The 18,695-nt window shown below is 35.0% G+C and overlaps 1 protein-coding gene across 12 annotated transcripts in view; it reads left to right on the plus strand.

Annotated features, from left to right (window-relative positions):
* Trpm (Transient receptor potential cation channel, subfamily M) overlaps positions 1–18,695 on the plus strand; it is a 431,781-nt gene that overhangs the window by 158,955 nt on the left and 254,131 nt on the right. For all 12 annotated transcript variants that reach the window (XM_074180914.1, XM_074180920.1, XM_074180918.1 and 9 more), the window contains one exon: positions 6,397–6,479. In XM_074180914.1, the coding sequence (XP_074037015.1) occupies positions 6,397–6,479 (83 nt within the window). The remainder of the gene's footprint in view (positions 1–6,396; positions 6,480–18,695) is intronic.

An 18,695-nucleotide genomic window follows, 5' to 3' on the forward strand; every position in this document is an offset into this window, starting at 1 on the left:
TTGTTCACATAACTCCGTACTTACCTTTTCCTTGCAAAATATGAAAGAATTCCTTCAATTTATATGAAAAATAACAAATGAAAGAACTGAAATTTTGAAAAATGCCAAGAATGTATGAATAAATGAAATTAAAAAACTAAAAAACACGCTTTAACAGCAACACAAACTGAAATTTATACAGTCACCGTAAGGTCTCCATTGGGATCTTCTAACCACAAACTCATTTCAGTGTTAAGTGAATTACCGACAAATTTTCGGGAATAATCTAAGTCGTGCAAAGTTTGGCATTACAGTTCTGCTGAATGGGAGGATCTTCAAGACCATTTTCGAAATTTCCCCTGGCTAGATGTTTATTTCAAGTCAGAAGTCACGACATTTATTCATGGATGATATATTCCTTTTTCAATGAAACTACCTTCTAACGGCAAACCTTGGTTCAACAAAGATTGCGAGCAAGCTATCGCCTTCAAAAATCTTGCCTACCGGCAGTGGCGCAAAAATCTCAGTACCGAAAACCAAATTAGGTTTGTTAATGATCTCAACAGCTGCAAACTTAATATATTTAATTGAAAGCAAAGAACTTCACAATCAGAGAATTACGAATGAACTTGCCAATACCAACTGGTTTAGATCCTTCTGGTCGGTAGCTAAAGCCGTTAATCAGAACTTTACAAAATCCACAATTCCAACACTAATACAAACAGATGCTTCAATTGTAACAACATCCATAGAAAAAGCAAATCCACTAGCTGAACAATTTGCGTCCCACTCCTTAGTCGATTTTCTGGGAAAGGCACCACCCACCATTGCACAATACCGGAAATTACTTTTCAGCAGCGTCTAGTCAGGCGAATTTTGAAAGAGCTCAATATCAAAAGACGTCTGGCCCTGATAAAGTGCCCGTCATCGTACTCAAAAAGTGCGCAAATAAACTCGCATCATTTTTTTTTCCGACTTTTCAACCTGTCTTACACGAAAGGGGTTTTTTCTTGTTAGAAGATTGCTCGCGTTCAGCCTATTCCCAAAAAGGGCAAGAAAAATCTTTCGAATAACTATAGACCAGTCGCTTTGCTATCAGTGATATCAAAAATCATAGAGAAAGTCGTAAACCACCATATCACCAAATATTTTTGAAGGCTTCAACATCTTGAGTGATCATCAATATGGCTTTCGGAAACAAAGATCAATAGGCGATCTTCTATCGTATGTCACTTATATTTGGAATAACGCAATCGAGAAACAAGGAGAATCAAGAGTTGTTGCGCTCGATATTTCTAAGGCCTTCGCCCGTGTGTGGCATGAGGGTTTGCTGGCCAAACTTCCAAGCTATGGCTTGTCGGATCATTTCTGTTTATGGCTCTACAGCTTCCTGGAAGAACGTTGCCTGCAAGTGGCCGTTGATGGATATCTCTGGACCACTTCCACCATATTGTCTCCAACCCTCTCTTTATTTAATATCAATGACTTATTGGAAGAAACAAAAATCCAAAATATTGCTTTGCTGACGACTGCACACGTGTCTCGTCATTCCATTTGGATTCCAGGACATCGGCTACGGAGGCACATCTTCACCGGTAGCAGGAGGTTGCATATCCTAATGAGGATCCAGTTGTGTGTGAATCGGGGTGGAAGTAACCAGGTTCAATTCAATGCCACAAAAACTCAGGTGTCGGTTTTCTCTAAAAAGATAAATGTCTCCGACCCGCTTTCTGCTTCGATGAGTTTGTTGGGGGTTGGCACAATCATGTCGCTGGAATTGCAAAGGCTGCTTCTCGAAAGTTTGGAACACTGTTCCGAACCTGAAAACTGTACACACCTCATCAACTTGTGACGCTTCATGAAGCTAAAATCAGACCTGTTTTGGAGTATTACTCTCATGTATGGAGCTCTGCCCCCAAACATAACCTGAAGTTGTTGGAAGTCAATCCAGAAAAGAGCTATCCGCCTGATTGGAGACACGAATATCACGTGTAACCTTGATTGCCTGGAACATCGAAGATGTTGGAAATTTGTCTCTCTTCTATAAATACTCTCACGGGAAGTGTTCAAGTGACTTGGCATATTTGATTCCACCAAGAGCGGTACATACAGTGTACGTTATTATGTACTATGTGAAAAAAACCTGAAACAGGTTGATTTCTATTCTTAAATTGACAATTTACAGTATGAAAATATTATCCCCCTCCAGCACCCCTTCGGAATTATAAGCACCTCCTCGAACATTTTAAATAGCAAAGGGGGTCGTGTGGCACCTTGTTGGAAAGGGATTTTAGTCCTCTGTTCAGCAATATAGAATTTGTTAAGTTTGGTGCAATCATAACTGAGAAAATTGATTTTTTGGATGTAAAATTTTGATAATGTCTCTAGGTATCACAAAACTTTACGTAGAATGAAGATAATAATGCCACATAATATTTAGAATATATTTTTCAATTTACTTTACAATTAATTTAAATGTTCAAAATGGCCACCATCAACTTCTTGACAATAACCGAGGCGATTTTGGAATTCTCGTACAACATTTTGTATGACCTCGGGGGTTATTTTGTCAATTTCTTCCGTTATCCTAACTTTTAAATCAGCAATATTGTTTGGTCTATTAAAATATACTTTAGATTATAACTCCATAAGAAGTAATCGAGAGGAGTCAAATCGGGGGATCTAGCCGGCCATTCGATCATTCCACGTCTTCCAATGCATCTATTGGGAAAAACCTCGTTTGAATAATTTCTAACTGTACGTGCAAAATGCGGTGGAGCTCCGTCGTTAACTTTTTTAGGATATTGAGTGTAAGTCGCACACATCCAGTGAGGATTTTCTCTGCTCCAATATATACAGTTCTGTGTGTTAACTGTTCCGTTTAAATGAAACGTCGCTTCATCAGAAAACACTATTTTGTTTACGAACCACAAATCTGCGTTCATTCTGTCCATCATCAATTCACAGAATTCTTGCCTTCTATCAGGATCATCTTCATTTAACTCCTGAACCAACTGAACTATGTAAGGGTGGTATTTTTCTTCATGCAAAACTCTCAAAATAGATGATTTACTTACATCATTGGCGGCGATAAATTCTCGAGTTGTCTTATGCAGATTTTCCTCAATCTCTAGAAGTACATCTAACTTTTCTTCATCAGTAAATTGAACATTTCTACCTGGTTTTCCAATATTTTTTACATGTCCAGTTTCACGAAACTTTTTTTCAATTTTGCTTACTGTAGACTGCGACACGTGTTGACCAGGGTATTTATTATTAAAAATTTCACAAACCTCCTTTTGAGTTCTTGTTTTATTACCCCAACCAGTCATAATTGAAATGTCTATTCTTTGAGTTTCGGACAAATGAGCCATAATTAAATTTAATACGCCCACAAATATTATACTGACGTCTTTTAGTAACTTTAAATACCTAAATGACAGCAGCCTACTAGATTCATATCAATTGTTTATTTGGCTTTTTGTCTAATATTTTAGTACCTTCAAAGATTTTTTCCAGGATTCAAAGTTAGTAAGAAGCGTGTTACAGGGATGGTCTGTTTAATAGATCAGGTTATTGTCAAGAAGTGAATAATGGTGGTCATTTTGAACATTTAATTTAATTGTAAAAATTAATTTTCTCAGTTATGATTGCAGCAAACCTAAAAAACTTTATGTTGCTGAACAGAGGACTAAAATCCCTTTCCAACAAGGTGCCACACGACCCCCTTTGCTATTTAAAATTTTCGAGGGGGTGCTCATAATTCAGTAGGTGTGCTGGAGGGGGATAGTATTTTTATACTGTAAATTGTCAATTTAAAAATAAAAATCGACCTGTTTCAGGTTTTTTTCACATAGTACATAATAACGCTAAAAATTTATTTAACCCATACATATGGACCGCACTGTTTATATCAGAAATACGCGATGGACTTGTACCTTTGTTAGGTCGGAAACTTTTCAGACCACTCGTTATCTTGAGCGCTTCTCTTATTTCAGCTCATACTTAATTTGAAATCCCTAATCCGATATCTACCAATTCCAGCATACTTTCACGAGTTCGTTTCAAATTATTTTCTATAGTTACTTCAAGTTTCCTCTCATAGCAGAAGGTCTGAACTGTCGCTTTATATAATCGCTTCTCGTAAGATATAGAGGTTGTGTGGGACTTTTTCAATGATTGTTTTGTACTTTCCAAATTGTTTTTTCGTAGGAGTTCGATTTATGTTCGGTTGAACAACACCGAAAGTAAATATTACTTTATACGAATGAGTTTGTTATCGTTACAAGTTAAATGCAATCATTCTTCAAGAGAACGTATATCGTACTCTCTCAAAATATTCAACTTTGATTCGAAGCAGCTAAAAGTGTTATTTTATTAGAGTTGATCGAGATGAAAAGAATACGGTGTGAACTTAAAAATTTTCCCCACCCTCTAAAATCTTGAATGCACCACATATAACGATCGGAAAAAGTTACTGTAAAAACCTTTTTTTCAGTTTTTGCTTTATATATAAAATTAATAGTGGAATCTCATTCGCTGCCGGGAGCCCTCTATCAATTTTTTTTACAGAAAAAGTGTCGTTTGAGAGTATACGTCTTTAAATTCACTATTCATTATAAAATATCGAGAATCGAAATCAAAGTAATGCTCGGGAAAGCTAATGGTAAGTTAAAATTGTTAACCTTTCTAAGCGAATATCTCACAGAAAACTATCAATATTTTCTCAATATTTCATCCTAGTTCCTGCTAGTTACTTTTTGCAACAAGGTATTTTTGCGAAATAAATGTTTTTGGCTTTATAACTTTTCATCTTTGTACAAAAAATGTAAATAGTTCATTCTGAACCTGATTGTTCTCTTCTTTCTTCTGGAAGTTTTCCACATTTTTCATAAAGATAGAAAAGAAGAAAGCCAACAACTATTCTCTCCTTGAAATATATATCACTTCCATTCAAATAATCTTCATGTGGCAGAGATTGAATCAATTGAATAAATTAAAATTGAGTGTCATTACGTACTGTCAACGTGATATTCAACTCACCCGTAACATGAAGTCTTTTAATGTTAGCCAGAACGGTGCTGATGAGGTAATAAGACAAGCGTTTCAATCCGAAACTTCGAAGTCCTCCAATGAGGATGATAGCGTTCCAAATGAGAAATTTTTTTATCGTAACTCTTTCATGTATTATAGTGTATAGCGTTCCTATGAATGGTATCTGGTTCAATTCCATAACAAATTTTTGGAGTTCAAACGAAATAGAAAACGAGGTTCTGGTTAAATTTAATGTTCATATGAAACTATTTGTTTCGAAAGTACATTTCCTTGCATATAATTCAATATTCATGCGAGAGTAGTTATTTCAAGATGGTTTTTTTCCATTTCATATCTGAAAGTAACTTATGTGAATAATTCACACATCTATTTCAAAAGTTTATTTTCAACTTGATTTCTTTCATTATTTGAAAGTTTTTTTATGAAGATGGAGAAGTAGAAAGTTAAAAACTTCCCTTTCCCAAAAATTCTATATTTTCTTCTGAAGGATTTTTTCTGATTCAATCATGAATATTTTCGAGAGATCTGAGAATGGATTTTTACTTGACTTCTGCAAGATGTCATAAGCTATTAAAGGGGCTTGAGCTCTTCTTAAACATCTCAAAGTTGTACGGCGTAGGAAAAACGTCATTATAGATGTCTTCATACATGCTTTCGCTATCCCTCAGAAGGGTTCTGTGCCAATCATAGCCTTGGTTGCGTCTTTAAGGGCTAGAACATAGAAGAAATAATGGATATACTATTTTGAATTTCTCAGGATAACCTGTTTATCACCTGATCTGAGAGATATCATTCATTGCTATAATTCAATAAATATTACTCTTAAATGAATAATCTCGCCTCAAGTTGGTAGAGCCGATGACTTTTCCCATTACAAAAACTATATCCGTGGGATCGACATACAGAAAACTCAATTCACGAATATCATAGATAAACGAGACACTCCCCGAAATAATGGAAGTTGCAGTGATAAACAGAGAAAAATCTTGTTCAGTGATCGATGTCGAAGTCTGGCTTTGCAATTGATCCCCTTGGATCTTTCTCTTTCATTTTTGATATTCGTGGATTGATTTTTCTGTCGATCCCGTAGATGTCGTCTTCGTAATGCGAGATGTCATCAGCTCTACTTACTGAAAAATGTCAAGGATATTTGTAGTTTCATCTTCCCCTTAGTATAACAGTCTCCTCCTCTTGCAAGTTCCAAATCCTCTTACAGAGGCTCATTCCTGCATTATTGAGAGAATTTTTCCAATATCTCACGAAATGTTTTATTTCAAAATAGTGTTGGTGTTGCATGGATGTTATTAATTTTTCCTGTCAATCCCAATAACGGTGCTAACCACGATCTCTATATGGTTTCAGGCTCCAACAAGGAGTTGGATAGAAGCAACTTTCCACAAACGAGAGTGCTCCAGGTACATTCGCCATACGAAGGATCAATCGAGGTGAGTGCATTTTTACTATTCAAAAAAAATGTACAGTGGGTGTTCACTGTCCAGGTTCCATTAGGAGTTTGAGGTGAATGCGTGTAGTTATGGAGAAGTATTCCGTTTAAAACTTTTGTCGATCAATACATTGGTAAAACACGCGTCGAGAAGAGTGTTACAGTTCTGGTGTTTGTTTTCATTTCACTCCAAAGGTTCCAGTGCCGCCTTTCATTTTTTCAATGGAATGTTATAACACTTTTCATTTTTGGATTCTGTCAGAAAGATGCTTTTAAAAATACAAGATAACATGGGTATGTACTGAGCGGTTCAGTTCATACACACACAGTATGAGTAATACTCTGGCAAGAAAAGAATGAAACTATTTTTATGTTCTTGTGACGCACTGTTTGGAACCTTTGGTGTAGTAATGAATATGTAGGGATTTTCCTACAACTACTTTGTTCAGAAACATTTCATTTCCTCATTGATTTTCATTTTGTATTATAAATTTTTGTTAGAAAATTAACTTTTCATAACTGCATTATCGAGCAGTCGTCCGAAATATCCATCTGTTTGGGTTTGTATGTTAATTCGTTTATTTTAATTTTTACTTATCATTTTCGTATTTTTTCATCGCATATTATTGAAATCCTCTCTTCTCTTGAGACGAAAGTTTATTTAAACAGATGAATATTCAGAACGACACCACTTGGGATGTTTCGAGTAGGTACTCATTGTTAACACTTTTGTGGATGGCCCAAGTGGTTGACCTTTCTTGGCTATATTCATGACCCCGACCATAGTGAGTGATGATTTTTCGAGAGTTACTTCGAACACATTTCTTAGCCGAGGTATTCATTTTGTTCTGGGATTTCGGCCGGCAACTATTTCTCATTCTGGGGTTTCCGCCAAGAACTAAAGCGTTATCTTTGATAACATGTTCCTAGATAATTTCGTATACGGTCCGTTAGTGATTACGGTATAAACCCTTTCGTTGTAGTTCGATTTATCCAGAATTACCACTGTGTTAACTTTATCAAATTGACCTGACTGGTAGATAAGGCAACACTGTGTGAAATTAATTTTAAGGCAGTTAAGACGTAGGTATCTAGCAGAGGTATCTATGGTAAAAAAAAGGACAACATTGTATGTAGATTCAGTTTGATTTTCCTCTTGAAGATTATCACTTGGTGATTAAAACACGTGTCGAGGTGTTGAAAATAACGGTTTGGTGTTGTTACTAGTAATATTCTTATTTTTATGTGTGTTTTGGAGTTTCGTACTCTCTTTCTTTGATATTGATATTTATTCTTATTTCATTCCCTGTGGAGAATTACATTTTTGTTATTGACACTTGTCGTCGACGCGTGCTTTCAATAATTGTGCTAGTATCCAATAAAAAATATTTCTACATGAGATTACGCCCTCCTCAGATGGCACCGCATGGGCATAATTCAAAATATCACCCAATTTTTATTAGTGCACTCAACAACAGAAAACTGTAGTAGTAATTTTTGTGAAGATTCTGAGAATCTTCACATTCGCATAGGCCCTCTCAGAGCGGTGCCTATGCGAATGTAGCGATTTACATTGGATTTGAATCGTTGAAGATTAAATCCATTTGGAAAAACGTCATCAGGAAGTGCATTCCTCATAAACGCAGTTCTCTAGATGGAAGAGTTCTTAAACAGGGAAGTTCGAGGCGTACTGAGTTGAACCTCAAAACAATGAGCAGCCACAGTCCGTCGCGTATTTCTGATATCTACCGCTCTTGGTGGAATCAAATGTGCCAAGTCACTTGTACACCTCCTGTGAAAGTATCTATAGAAGAGAGACAAATCTCCAACCTTTCTTCGATGTTCCAGGCTATCAAGATTGTACGTCATGTTCGCGTCTCCAATTAGGCGGAAGGCTCTTTTCTGGATGGAATCCAGCAACTTCAGGGTATGTTTGGGGGCAGAGCTCCATACATGGAAACAATACTCAAGAGAAGGCCCCCAACCAGCAAAGTTGTTTCATAATTCCATGGTGTTGCAACAGTTTTATTTTATTAGTATTTTATAATTACTTCCAAAATGCTAATTGATTATATTAGATGATCGGTGAACACAATACTGCTGTAGGCAATAACAGTGTTTTATAAATTTGTCATAGAAACGTTTATGAAATAAAATTGAAAAACCATTATAAAATAGTCAGGAAATTATCACAGAAACGTTTTTGCAACTAATTTATGACTACTTTCCTGTAAAAGTAAATTGTTATGTAGCAGTTTCATAACACTTTTCTGCGAGATTTTTATGATAGTTATAAAACTATTTCAAGCTTATTTTATAACTGTTTTCTGTATCTTTAATAAAATTATTTTACTAAAATGCTTTCAGATACTATTTTATTTTTATTACCATATTGTCACTTCAATGATAATTTCCCAACTATTTTATAATATGGTATATCAACTACAATTCAAAAACACTAATATAACTGTTATAAAATCAAATTGTTTTTGCTAATGTATATTTGCTGCCACCAAGAATAAAATGCAGCATTTAAGAACAACCAGCTGACTTCGACTTCTAATCACAGCTTTGAAAAATGTTTCAAAAAATTTTAGTTATGTTTAGTAAGAATATTTTTGTTCAGTTATTCAAGTGGGACACCATCTCAACAACTTCTAAATATTTGATTTTTATTGAGTATATAGGTGCCCCATGAGTAAATTCAATATATTCAATTCATCCCTAATTTTAGACACTATGATATGCATATATATGTGTATATATACATATATATATATATATATATATATATATATATATATATATATATATATATATATATATATATATATATATATATATATATGTTATACTTTCAATTTGATAATAATTCCATTGTGTGGATACTGTAGTGGATTTTTTTGTTTGTATCCCGAATATATGAATAAAAATAAATAATAACTCAATGGTGGCCATTTCGAACATTTATTGGGGGGTATATAATAAATATTACTGGAGTTTTTTCCCAACACCAAATCGTTATTTTCAACACCTCGACACGTGTTTCGATCACCAAGTGATCATCTTCAAAGAGGAAGATTAATCTTGACACCTCGACACGTGTCGAGGTGTTAAAAATAACGATTTGGTGTTGGGAAAAAACTCCAGTAATATTCATTACTACACCAAAGGTTCCAAACAGTGCATCATAAGGGTATACAATAGTTTTAGATTCAGTTCGAGGTGCTTCAAATAGACGAAGAAATGACTTGGTGTTCCATAAAAAAAAATTCTGGAAGCTTTGAGTCGCCCTGTATATTGTAAATACTAAAACAACACTTGAAACTATCCCACCTAACCTAGTGCTTCAATTTTTTTTGCGAAAAACAGAAAAAGGTTATTATAATGGTTAAAACCCGTCGTTTAGCTTTTATAATCGATGAAAGAAACTTTTTAGCCAAAGCATCCCAACAGATAATATTTATCCAAACTGTATGTGAGAAATTCTTCATTCATACAAGCACTTCTGTAGAAACCTACATCTTTAAAAGTAGTCCGACTCTGCCGCAATACCATAATTTCAGAACTAAGTGTTTCTTAACAGTTTTATAGGGGTAACATAGTAGCTAAAATACGTTGAAATACTTGCTACTGATACCAATTTATTTTATAGAACGACGCCATTTTAAATGATAGCGATCCGGGATACTGAAATTACATGAGTTGAAAATATGAAATACCGCACATAAAGTGATATTTACAGCTGAAAAGTACATAAATATTATAACATTATATTATTTAGAAAAAAGTGAGTTAAGTTTGTGACTAGAAAATCAATACGTCGACAGAGTGAATTTTTGTATAATTAATAATTTTACCGAAAACATTTATAAATGAGTGGCGCGCTTAAATTTTGCTAATAATAGGCCATATATTTGTCAATAAAATTTCATTTGCAGTAAAAATATCAATCTTTGAAACACAAACAATGTCTTCAACAGTTTTATGAGTGCAAGAGTGAAATTTTAAAATGGCTTCAACCTTTCTATTTCTCAGTTTTCAGTTGGTGACATATCTATTATATTTTCCTAGTGTCCAATACAAAATTACTTCTTGCGTCTTCAAGAAAACTTTTTTAACACTTTTTCATTTTATTGTTGTCGTTTTCGGCTGTATTATATTTTATAACGCCTACTTGGAACTACTAAAAAACTTCTGTCTTCTGTCTTCTGATTATTTTAAAAGTATCGCTTAAATATGTTACAAAACTACTTTTTGAGAGTGTTAGACAATTTTATAGTAACTGCCAAAATGTTTATAAAACTGTTTTGTAGTGTTTGTAAAAGGCCTTACAAAATATTGATAATAACTATAATGTTTTATAAAACGGTGCCAATTTCCTATTTATAGCAGTTTTATAAACACATTGAAAACATTTCTGGGAGAAATGTAGTTTTATAATTCGTTTCTCCGAAACGTTTCCGCAACTATTATAAAATACGAAATTGCTAGTTCGGCCTGATCTGAGATTTATAAAGCATCAAAAGTTGCTGAGGTGTGTATAGTTTTCTGGTTCGGAACAGTATTCCAAGCTTTTGAGAAGCAGCCTTTGCAATTTCCATCGACATGATTGTGCCAAGTCATATTGGTGTCCATTTTAACCCACAACAAAGATACCGAAGCAGAAAGCGGAATTGTCTGACCTGCCATTATTGTAACCGATTCGGAGACATTTATCTTCTTGAAGGAAACCGATGCCTGGGTTTTCGTGGCATTGAATTGAACCTGGTTACTCTCATCATCCCAATTTGAAATCACTTCTAGATCATCATTAAAATATGCAACCTCCTGCTGCCGATGAAGATGTGCCTCTGTAGCCAGTATCCTGGAATCCAAATGGAATGACGTGACAAGTATGCTGTCGTCAGCAAAGCAATATATTGGATTTTTGGTTTTCTTCAATAAGTCGTTTATATACAATAAAAAGGGGATTGGAGATAATATGGATCTCTGAGGAAACACCAGCAATGATGGTGAAAGTTTTCGAGAGGTATCCATCGACGGACACTTGCAGGAAACGTTCTTTCAGGAAGCTGAATAGCCATACACAGAAATGATCGAAGTTTAGTTTATGCCATTTGATAGAGCGGGGCCCAATGCATTGTGAGTTCTGCCCTGAAATAAGATGTTTAGTTTTGAGTTACTTTGACATTTTATCTATGAGTGATACGTGGCCATGTGACATTTGATGAGATGAGTGCGAAACACTTTTTGATAAAAAGTTGTGGACTTCAGTTTCGTACGTGATCCGGTGCCTTTTTTTTAATCTTCAGATTTCGAGATATTCGAGGTGGAAAGTTTTTGAATGAATACTTATATGATTAACCGAAAAACAGATTTTTTTCACCAGATGTTGTCTGTTATTATCAGTAGCGTAGCTACTAAGGGGCTAGGCGGGGCAGTGCCCCGGGGCCCTCAAGCTCAGGGGGTCCTCGACCTTACCAAAAAATCTCAATCGAACTCAACTTTTGAGAATTTCTCCCATTTTCAAAATTTCCCCCATTTTCAAAATAAATATGATAGATGACAACACGACTTTAATCATGGCAACTCAGTTACTTGATACATTGATAGCTCAATTGAATACACGATTTACTGGTATCAGTGCAGTTTGTCAAACATTCGATTTTCTAACACCAACATTTTTATTACATGTTGATGAAGCAACTTTATTACAAAAGTGTGACGAATTCCAAAGAAAATATTCAGATATAATAGGCCCTAGCTTTTCAATCCAATTTGTCAATATTTACCACCTACTTGTATCAATTAACTCAAGCATGGACTGTTCACCAATTATGTAAGGAAATAATGAGTAAATATGGAGAGCTAGAATGCGATCTAACGGAAGTATTTACAGCAATGTTATTATTCTCTACAATTCCTGTCACTTCTGCAGCAGCTGGAAGGTCATTCTGCAAATTAAAAATATTAAAAAAATATTTGAAAAATAGTATGAGCCAAACTCGAATCCGACATTTATTACTAATAGTAATTGAGAACAAAACTTCATCAAATCTGGATTTAACCGAAGTTATTGATACTTTTGCGAAAACTAAAGCTAGGAATAGATTGTGATTATAATAGCTATTTAGCCAGTTGATAGGTCCGATCTTTATATAATAATAACAATGAACCCTTGAATCTTTTCTATTTCGTTTTATTGGCAATAATTACTCCAATTATTAAAATAATTGTAATTTATGTTGTTAGTGTTTAATATTTTTATTACCCGCCCTGCAATGCGTGAAAAAGAGCTGATGATAAAGTAGTTTAGCATTTTCGAAGTATTTATATATTTAATGAGTTTACTTCATAAAACCTTACCAGTTTTGATAGCAGTGGGGCCCCATTTTTTCATTTGCCTCAGGGCCCTAGGTTACCTAGCTACGCCACTGGTTATTCATTCATATCGCACATATCTTTATCACTCATACCAAACTGCGAAGTGTCTAATATTTACATTAGCTCAAAAACTACATTTTATTTTTCATATTTTTATTGTAATAATGTACAATGTGAATTTCTTTTGTATATGTTGAAATTTCATATAGAATACATACGAAGTCTGTTAAAAAAACAAGGTGAAATTCAATTTCGCAAGCTACGTACATTCGATTAGCGATACTTTTCTTGTTGATACACTCGTCTCGAACATTTGTCCACAGTTTCAGCTATGTAGAATGTTTTGTTTGTTGTTGAGAGGCATATAAGTTTAAAGCGTTTTGCGTGTTCGGCAATTTTCTACTATTGAAAAAACTGGATCAAAGAATTTGCATTAAATTTTGTGTGAAGAATGGAGCTAAATGCTCAAAAACACTTGGAATATTGACAGTGGCATACGGTGATTGCGGTACAGCGGTACAAGCTTTTCACAGGAGCTCGAGAAGATTTGAATGACGACGCTCGCCCTGGATGCCCCAGCACATCAACAACCGATGAAAATGTTGGGAAAGTGAAGAAAATTGTCATGAAGAGTCGTCCAACTACTATTAATAGGGAAGCCCAAGCGGGGATTTGGATTTACTAAAGTGCGACAGATTAATATACAGGGGAATACCTTGTACATGGTTAAGTATCTCCACCAAATATGAGCCCCATATATAAGGCCCCCTGTGAGCGATAAAGGATGAGATTAGTAAAAAAAATTGATCATCAGAAATTCTCGAGCGCGTCAGATTAAGGTAGGGTGAGTTAATTACCTACTGAAAAGTGTATATTCCAGTAATCTGACAATTTGAGAGTGACGTAAAGAAAGGGGAGGGCAGCAAAGTTGTAAAAAAATAACGTCATTTCGAAATTCTCGAGCGTAGCTAATTTTTTTTCATTTTGAAGGAAATATTTCAAGGATAACGAAAAATATATAATCTGACGATTTCCGCAAGCCGAAATAACAAAAATTCGTCGATAAAGTTCAATGCGTGCAGCTGTGTGATACCTATATTTCCCTCTTCGAGTTTCTATTCCTCTTTCGCTTTTTCTCTATCTAGTACTCTCTCACTCTGTCTCCACTCTGAATTCTGTTGCCATGACGCTATCACAGCTGATCACAGAGACTCGTTCGTGATGGTGATGAAGATGATGATTAATTAATCAATTAATTGATGGATGTAGCCGTTACTACGTGATACGAAATCATGATGAAGAAAAGGAGAAATTAAACTTTCTATGTTTTTTACCACTTTTATTTGTAACTAACGTTACTGCAGTTTCGTCCTATAAGGACATATTCACATTATACAATATATAAGGACATTTTCAAAGTTATACAATATTTGAGTTTGAAAATGTCATTATAGGACGAAACTGCAGTAACATTAGTTACTGCAGTTTCGTGGTAGTTGAAAGTGGTAAAAAACATTTTTCATTTCTCTTTTCTTCATTAATTAATCAATTGATTATAAAAAAAATATTTTTTTGAGCACTTTTTTTTAAATTATTTTCTTATAATCACAAGTAGTCTACTTAAAACACATACATTCATTTATTTGCATGCTATGTCCTGAGCTTTTCAATTAATTAAGTTCAATGATAAAAAAAAAAGTTAATTGTTTTTGTCAGAATAAACGAAACCCTCTGGATAATCGTCAGATTATGAGACAGTACGTCTTAAACATAAAGATGAACCATATATATCTTAATCTGACGCGCTTGAGTATTTCAAAATGGCGAATTATTTTTGCGCATTATAATAATGGCCGCGAGTTTGCGACATATCGAAATCGTCAGATTATTGAATGAGAGCTTTTTTTTGTTACACTCAACACCCCCTTAAAAAATCTGCGCTCGATTGAATTTTTTTTCTTTTCACTTTTAATCCTCACGTACAACCACCCACATCATGCAAACGATCAGATTAACATACCAACATTATTAAACATACGTAGGACATTGATGCTATCAATATCTGACGCGCTCGAGTATGTCCATGCAACAGTATTTTTTTACATATTTAAAAACCTATAGTCGCTTCCCCCAGTTCATTAGTCAGGGAAGCTATGGATTATACTGTAGACGACCCCTCCCGATATAGGCCCCGACACTGTCGAATGAGGCCCCTATATCTTCCGTTGAAAGATGAACAACGTTTTCATCTAATTCACCCCAGCCAGGCAGGGGTACACCGTGAAGGGCGGTACTGATGTCTGACGAAACTCATGCCGCCATACCATCAACAACCACATCAGTTATGACCCGTTTGTCCTTCTGGCAAACATCAGTCCAAAGGATAAGGGAGCCAGGCTCCAACCTGTCTAAATTCAAGATGACTCCCACCACCCCCACCGATGAAAAGGTATATATTATATAACATTTTGTTCTTCTTATTATCTAAGCTTTGCAACCCCAATATATCTCAATGACGCTCGAGTTAATCCCCATTTTGCATCGTGGGCTCTCCTGCTATATTAGAGAAGTTGCTGAGGATGTCGGCATGAAGCGTTTAGCAGCAAAGTTCGTTTCAAAATTGCTGAATTCAAAAAAAAAAACGTCACATGAGCATCGCTCTGAAATTGTTGATTGACATCAACAGCGATCTACATTTGTTTGGTGGCGAATCATAGGAATATGGTTATGACATCGAAACCAAAGTCAAATCGACCCAATGGAAGAGCCTAGGAGAGCCAAGATCAAAAAAAGCACGCCAAGTTCGATCAAATATCAAGGTGTTGCTCACTGTTTTTTTCGTATACTGTGGCGTACTGCATCAAGAGTTCTTGTCACATGGTCCTACGGTCAATAAGAAGTATTATCTTAAAGTTGAAGCTTGCGAGAAGCAATAGGAATAAAACGGTTGGTATTGTGGAAAAACAATTTATAGCTTTTGCATCGAGATAATGTACCTGCTCTCTCGTCATTGCTTGTTCGTAATTTTTTTTGGGCAAACATAACACCTTAATCATGCCTCAGCCATTGATCCATCAGAGTTGGTCCCCTGCGGCTTTTTTCTGTTCTCAAGATTGAAGAGACCCATGAAAGGACCGCGTTTTGCGACGTTGAGGAGATAAAAACCGAATCGCTTATCGCTGAGATAGCGAGCTCAAGAAGGACATACGAAAAATTGCACATCGGAACTGATTCGAGGATTGAAGAAAACACTGGCATTGATGAACAAATTGATGTTTTTTGAGAAAAATTTAAATTCACCTCATTTTTTCAACAAACGATTTTGTCCCAAGTTTAACAGTATTTTGTGCCGAGTTTTGGAGTGTTTTGTGCAATTTCCTTTCTAAACACGCGATATATGATTGAACCCCCATCAATAAGGGACACTTCTATTTCTGTAGGACAAGGACAAGAGTTCACAAAAACAGTTGAACACATTTTTCGAGTTAATACAGTCATTTCAGGTTTTTTAAACCTCAATCTGCAGAAAAATTCCTACTGAGCTAAAATTTGGTATACACAAAAGGTCACGAAAATCAGTTTTTCGCGAATATCTCGCGACCTATGCCTCGGAGGCATACTTGCAATGAAGTAATTTCTATATCAACAGGAATTGTTGGCTATAATCAAATCAACTGTTATAATGTCAAAGAAATTGGTCTGCAGCCAATTAAAAAAATGATATGTGTAACATTCGACAAAATTACATTAAAACGCTCCGAAAGAGTTCTTCCATTATCATCAGTAAACACGTCTATCATGCTTCATAACTCTCAGGTACCCATCGATCCGTTATTGCTATTTCAACGAATTAGTTTAAATAAAAAATTTGAGGAAAATCTTTGTGAATCTTACTTGCAGCCAAGTAATTATCAATTAGTTTGTGATGATGCAACATACATAATTGATGGTGGATTTCTTTTGTATCGTGTTTTATGGCAAAAAAATGATACATTCAATATTATCATTAACAATTATATTAATTATTCATCAAACAATTTTGGTCAAAATACTGTTGTCACTTTTAATGATTACTCCGGTATCAGTAAAAATAACAAAGCGATGGAACAACTAAGACGAACCGCAGCCGTTTCTACATCTTGTGAAGTGCACTTCAATGAATCGATGGAAGTTCCGATCAGTCAAGAAAAATGTTTATCTAATCGATTTAACAAAAGAAAATTAATTGAAAATGTTGATATTTCTACAAGACAATCACGTGATGATACTGACGTCTCAATAGTTAAACAGCAACTGAAAAATCAAATAATACTACAATTATCGTTGGCGAAGACATAAATCTATTGGTACTTCTAATAGCACGCACACAAATACTTGATCAACCTACATGTTTGAGAAAAGACCCGATTTACACAATTCTGCAGAAATATTCCAACAAGAAAATTGCGCTCGAGATGCCCTTGTCAATGGTGGAATAAATTTTCTACTAGCAATGTACGGTGCTCCAAAATCAGAAAATTCAATTACAGATACTGCAGCTTTGCTAAACTAACAAGACAAAGCACAGCTGTGAAATTTCAATTATTACCACCCACTTCTTCCGTATCTCAACAGCATATTAATCGAGTCTATTATCAAATACAAACCTGGCTAGGAAAAGAAATTGATCCAGAACAGTGGAGTTGGGAGTTGAAAAATAAAATATTACAACCAATAACAACTTTATTGCCACCAGCACCCGATAATCTACTAAACACAATCTTTTATAATTGTACAAAAGGTTGTAGCGGCAAATGTGGATGTAAAAAAAATTGGATTGAGATGTTCTAAAGCTTGTGGACATTGTCGTGGTCAGTCATGATTAAACGCAGAGTCCATTAGTGAAGAAAATGATGAAGATGTTGATTTAAATATAACAAAAAGTCAACTAGATGTTTTGTCAGCAATTTTTGATGAAGTTGAAATTGAGGATATCGACGACGAATGAATATAAAAGAAAATTATATACAAATTTTTATTTCCCTATTTTTCAATGTACAAATAAAAAATTATTGAGCATAAAATAAAAAAAACGTTTACAGTTCATGGATTATGCCTACGGGAGAAACCATGTAAGAAAACGCGCCTTGCATTCTACTTCAAAGGTGGTGCGGAAGCGAGTGCATCATCACAATGTAGTCGCTTTTTGTAGATAATCCTATGAGGAATAATTTTTATAATTACTTTTATTGACCTCTGAGCCATAAGTCGCGAGATATTCCCGAAAAACTGATTTTCGTGACCTTTCGACCCTTATAACTGTTTTAGCCGGCACGATATCAATGTCGATTTTTCACATCTTCATTAAAACGCCATGATAAAGGTGTATATCAAAATTTAGATGTTTCAAGATTTCGTTTCATTGCAATAATTCTAGAAGTACATCAATAAATTCGCAACGACCTCGATAACAAGTTTTTATTGCGGCAAGTAGGTAATCAACCTGATTTTTATATAACACTGTACAAACGCATTAGCCGATATACGTATCGTTCCACGTGCGAAAAGATAGATTTATAGTCGGATACATAAATATAATCTGAAAAGTTGATTTCGTTCGATCACGCGAGGTTTTGCATTATAAATATGGCGTTTTAAGTGGAAATAAGGTCAATGAAGCGACAATGTGCCATTTCTTTAAATTTCGATCTGTATTCTGAGAGGTCTTTCAACAGGGACTTCCTAACGTTGACAATTGACAAAGGTCATCTTGTGAAGTCTACGTCTGTCAAATTAATTGTCATTTATTCAGTCTGTTTTACCAAATCACCATGGACGGATATATCATTCA

The sequence above is a fragment of the Leptinotarsa decemlineata genome, unplaced genomic scaffold, assembly GCF_025532065.1.
Source record: "Leptinotarsa decemlineata unplaced genomic scaffold, Ldec_3_MD MMD2_tig00026307_RagTag_RagTag, whole genome shotgun sequence".
NCBI classification, from domain to species: Eukaryota; Metazoa; Arthropoda; class Insecta; order Coleoptera; family Chrysomelidae; genus Leptinotarsa; species Leptinotarsa decemlineata.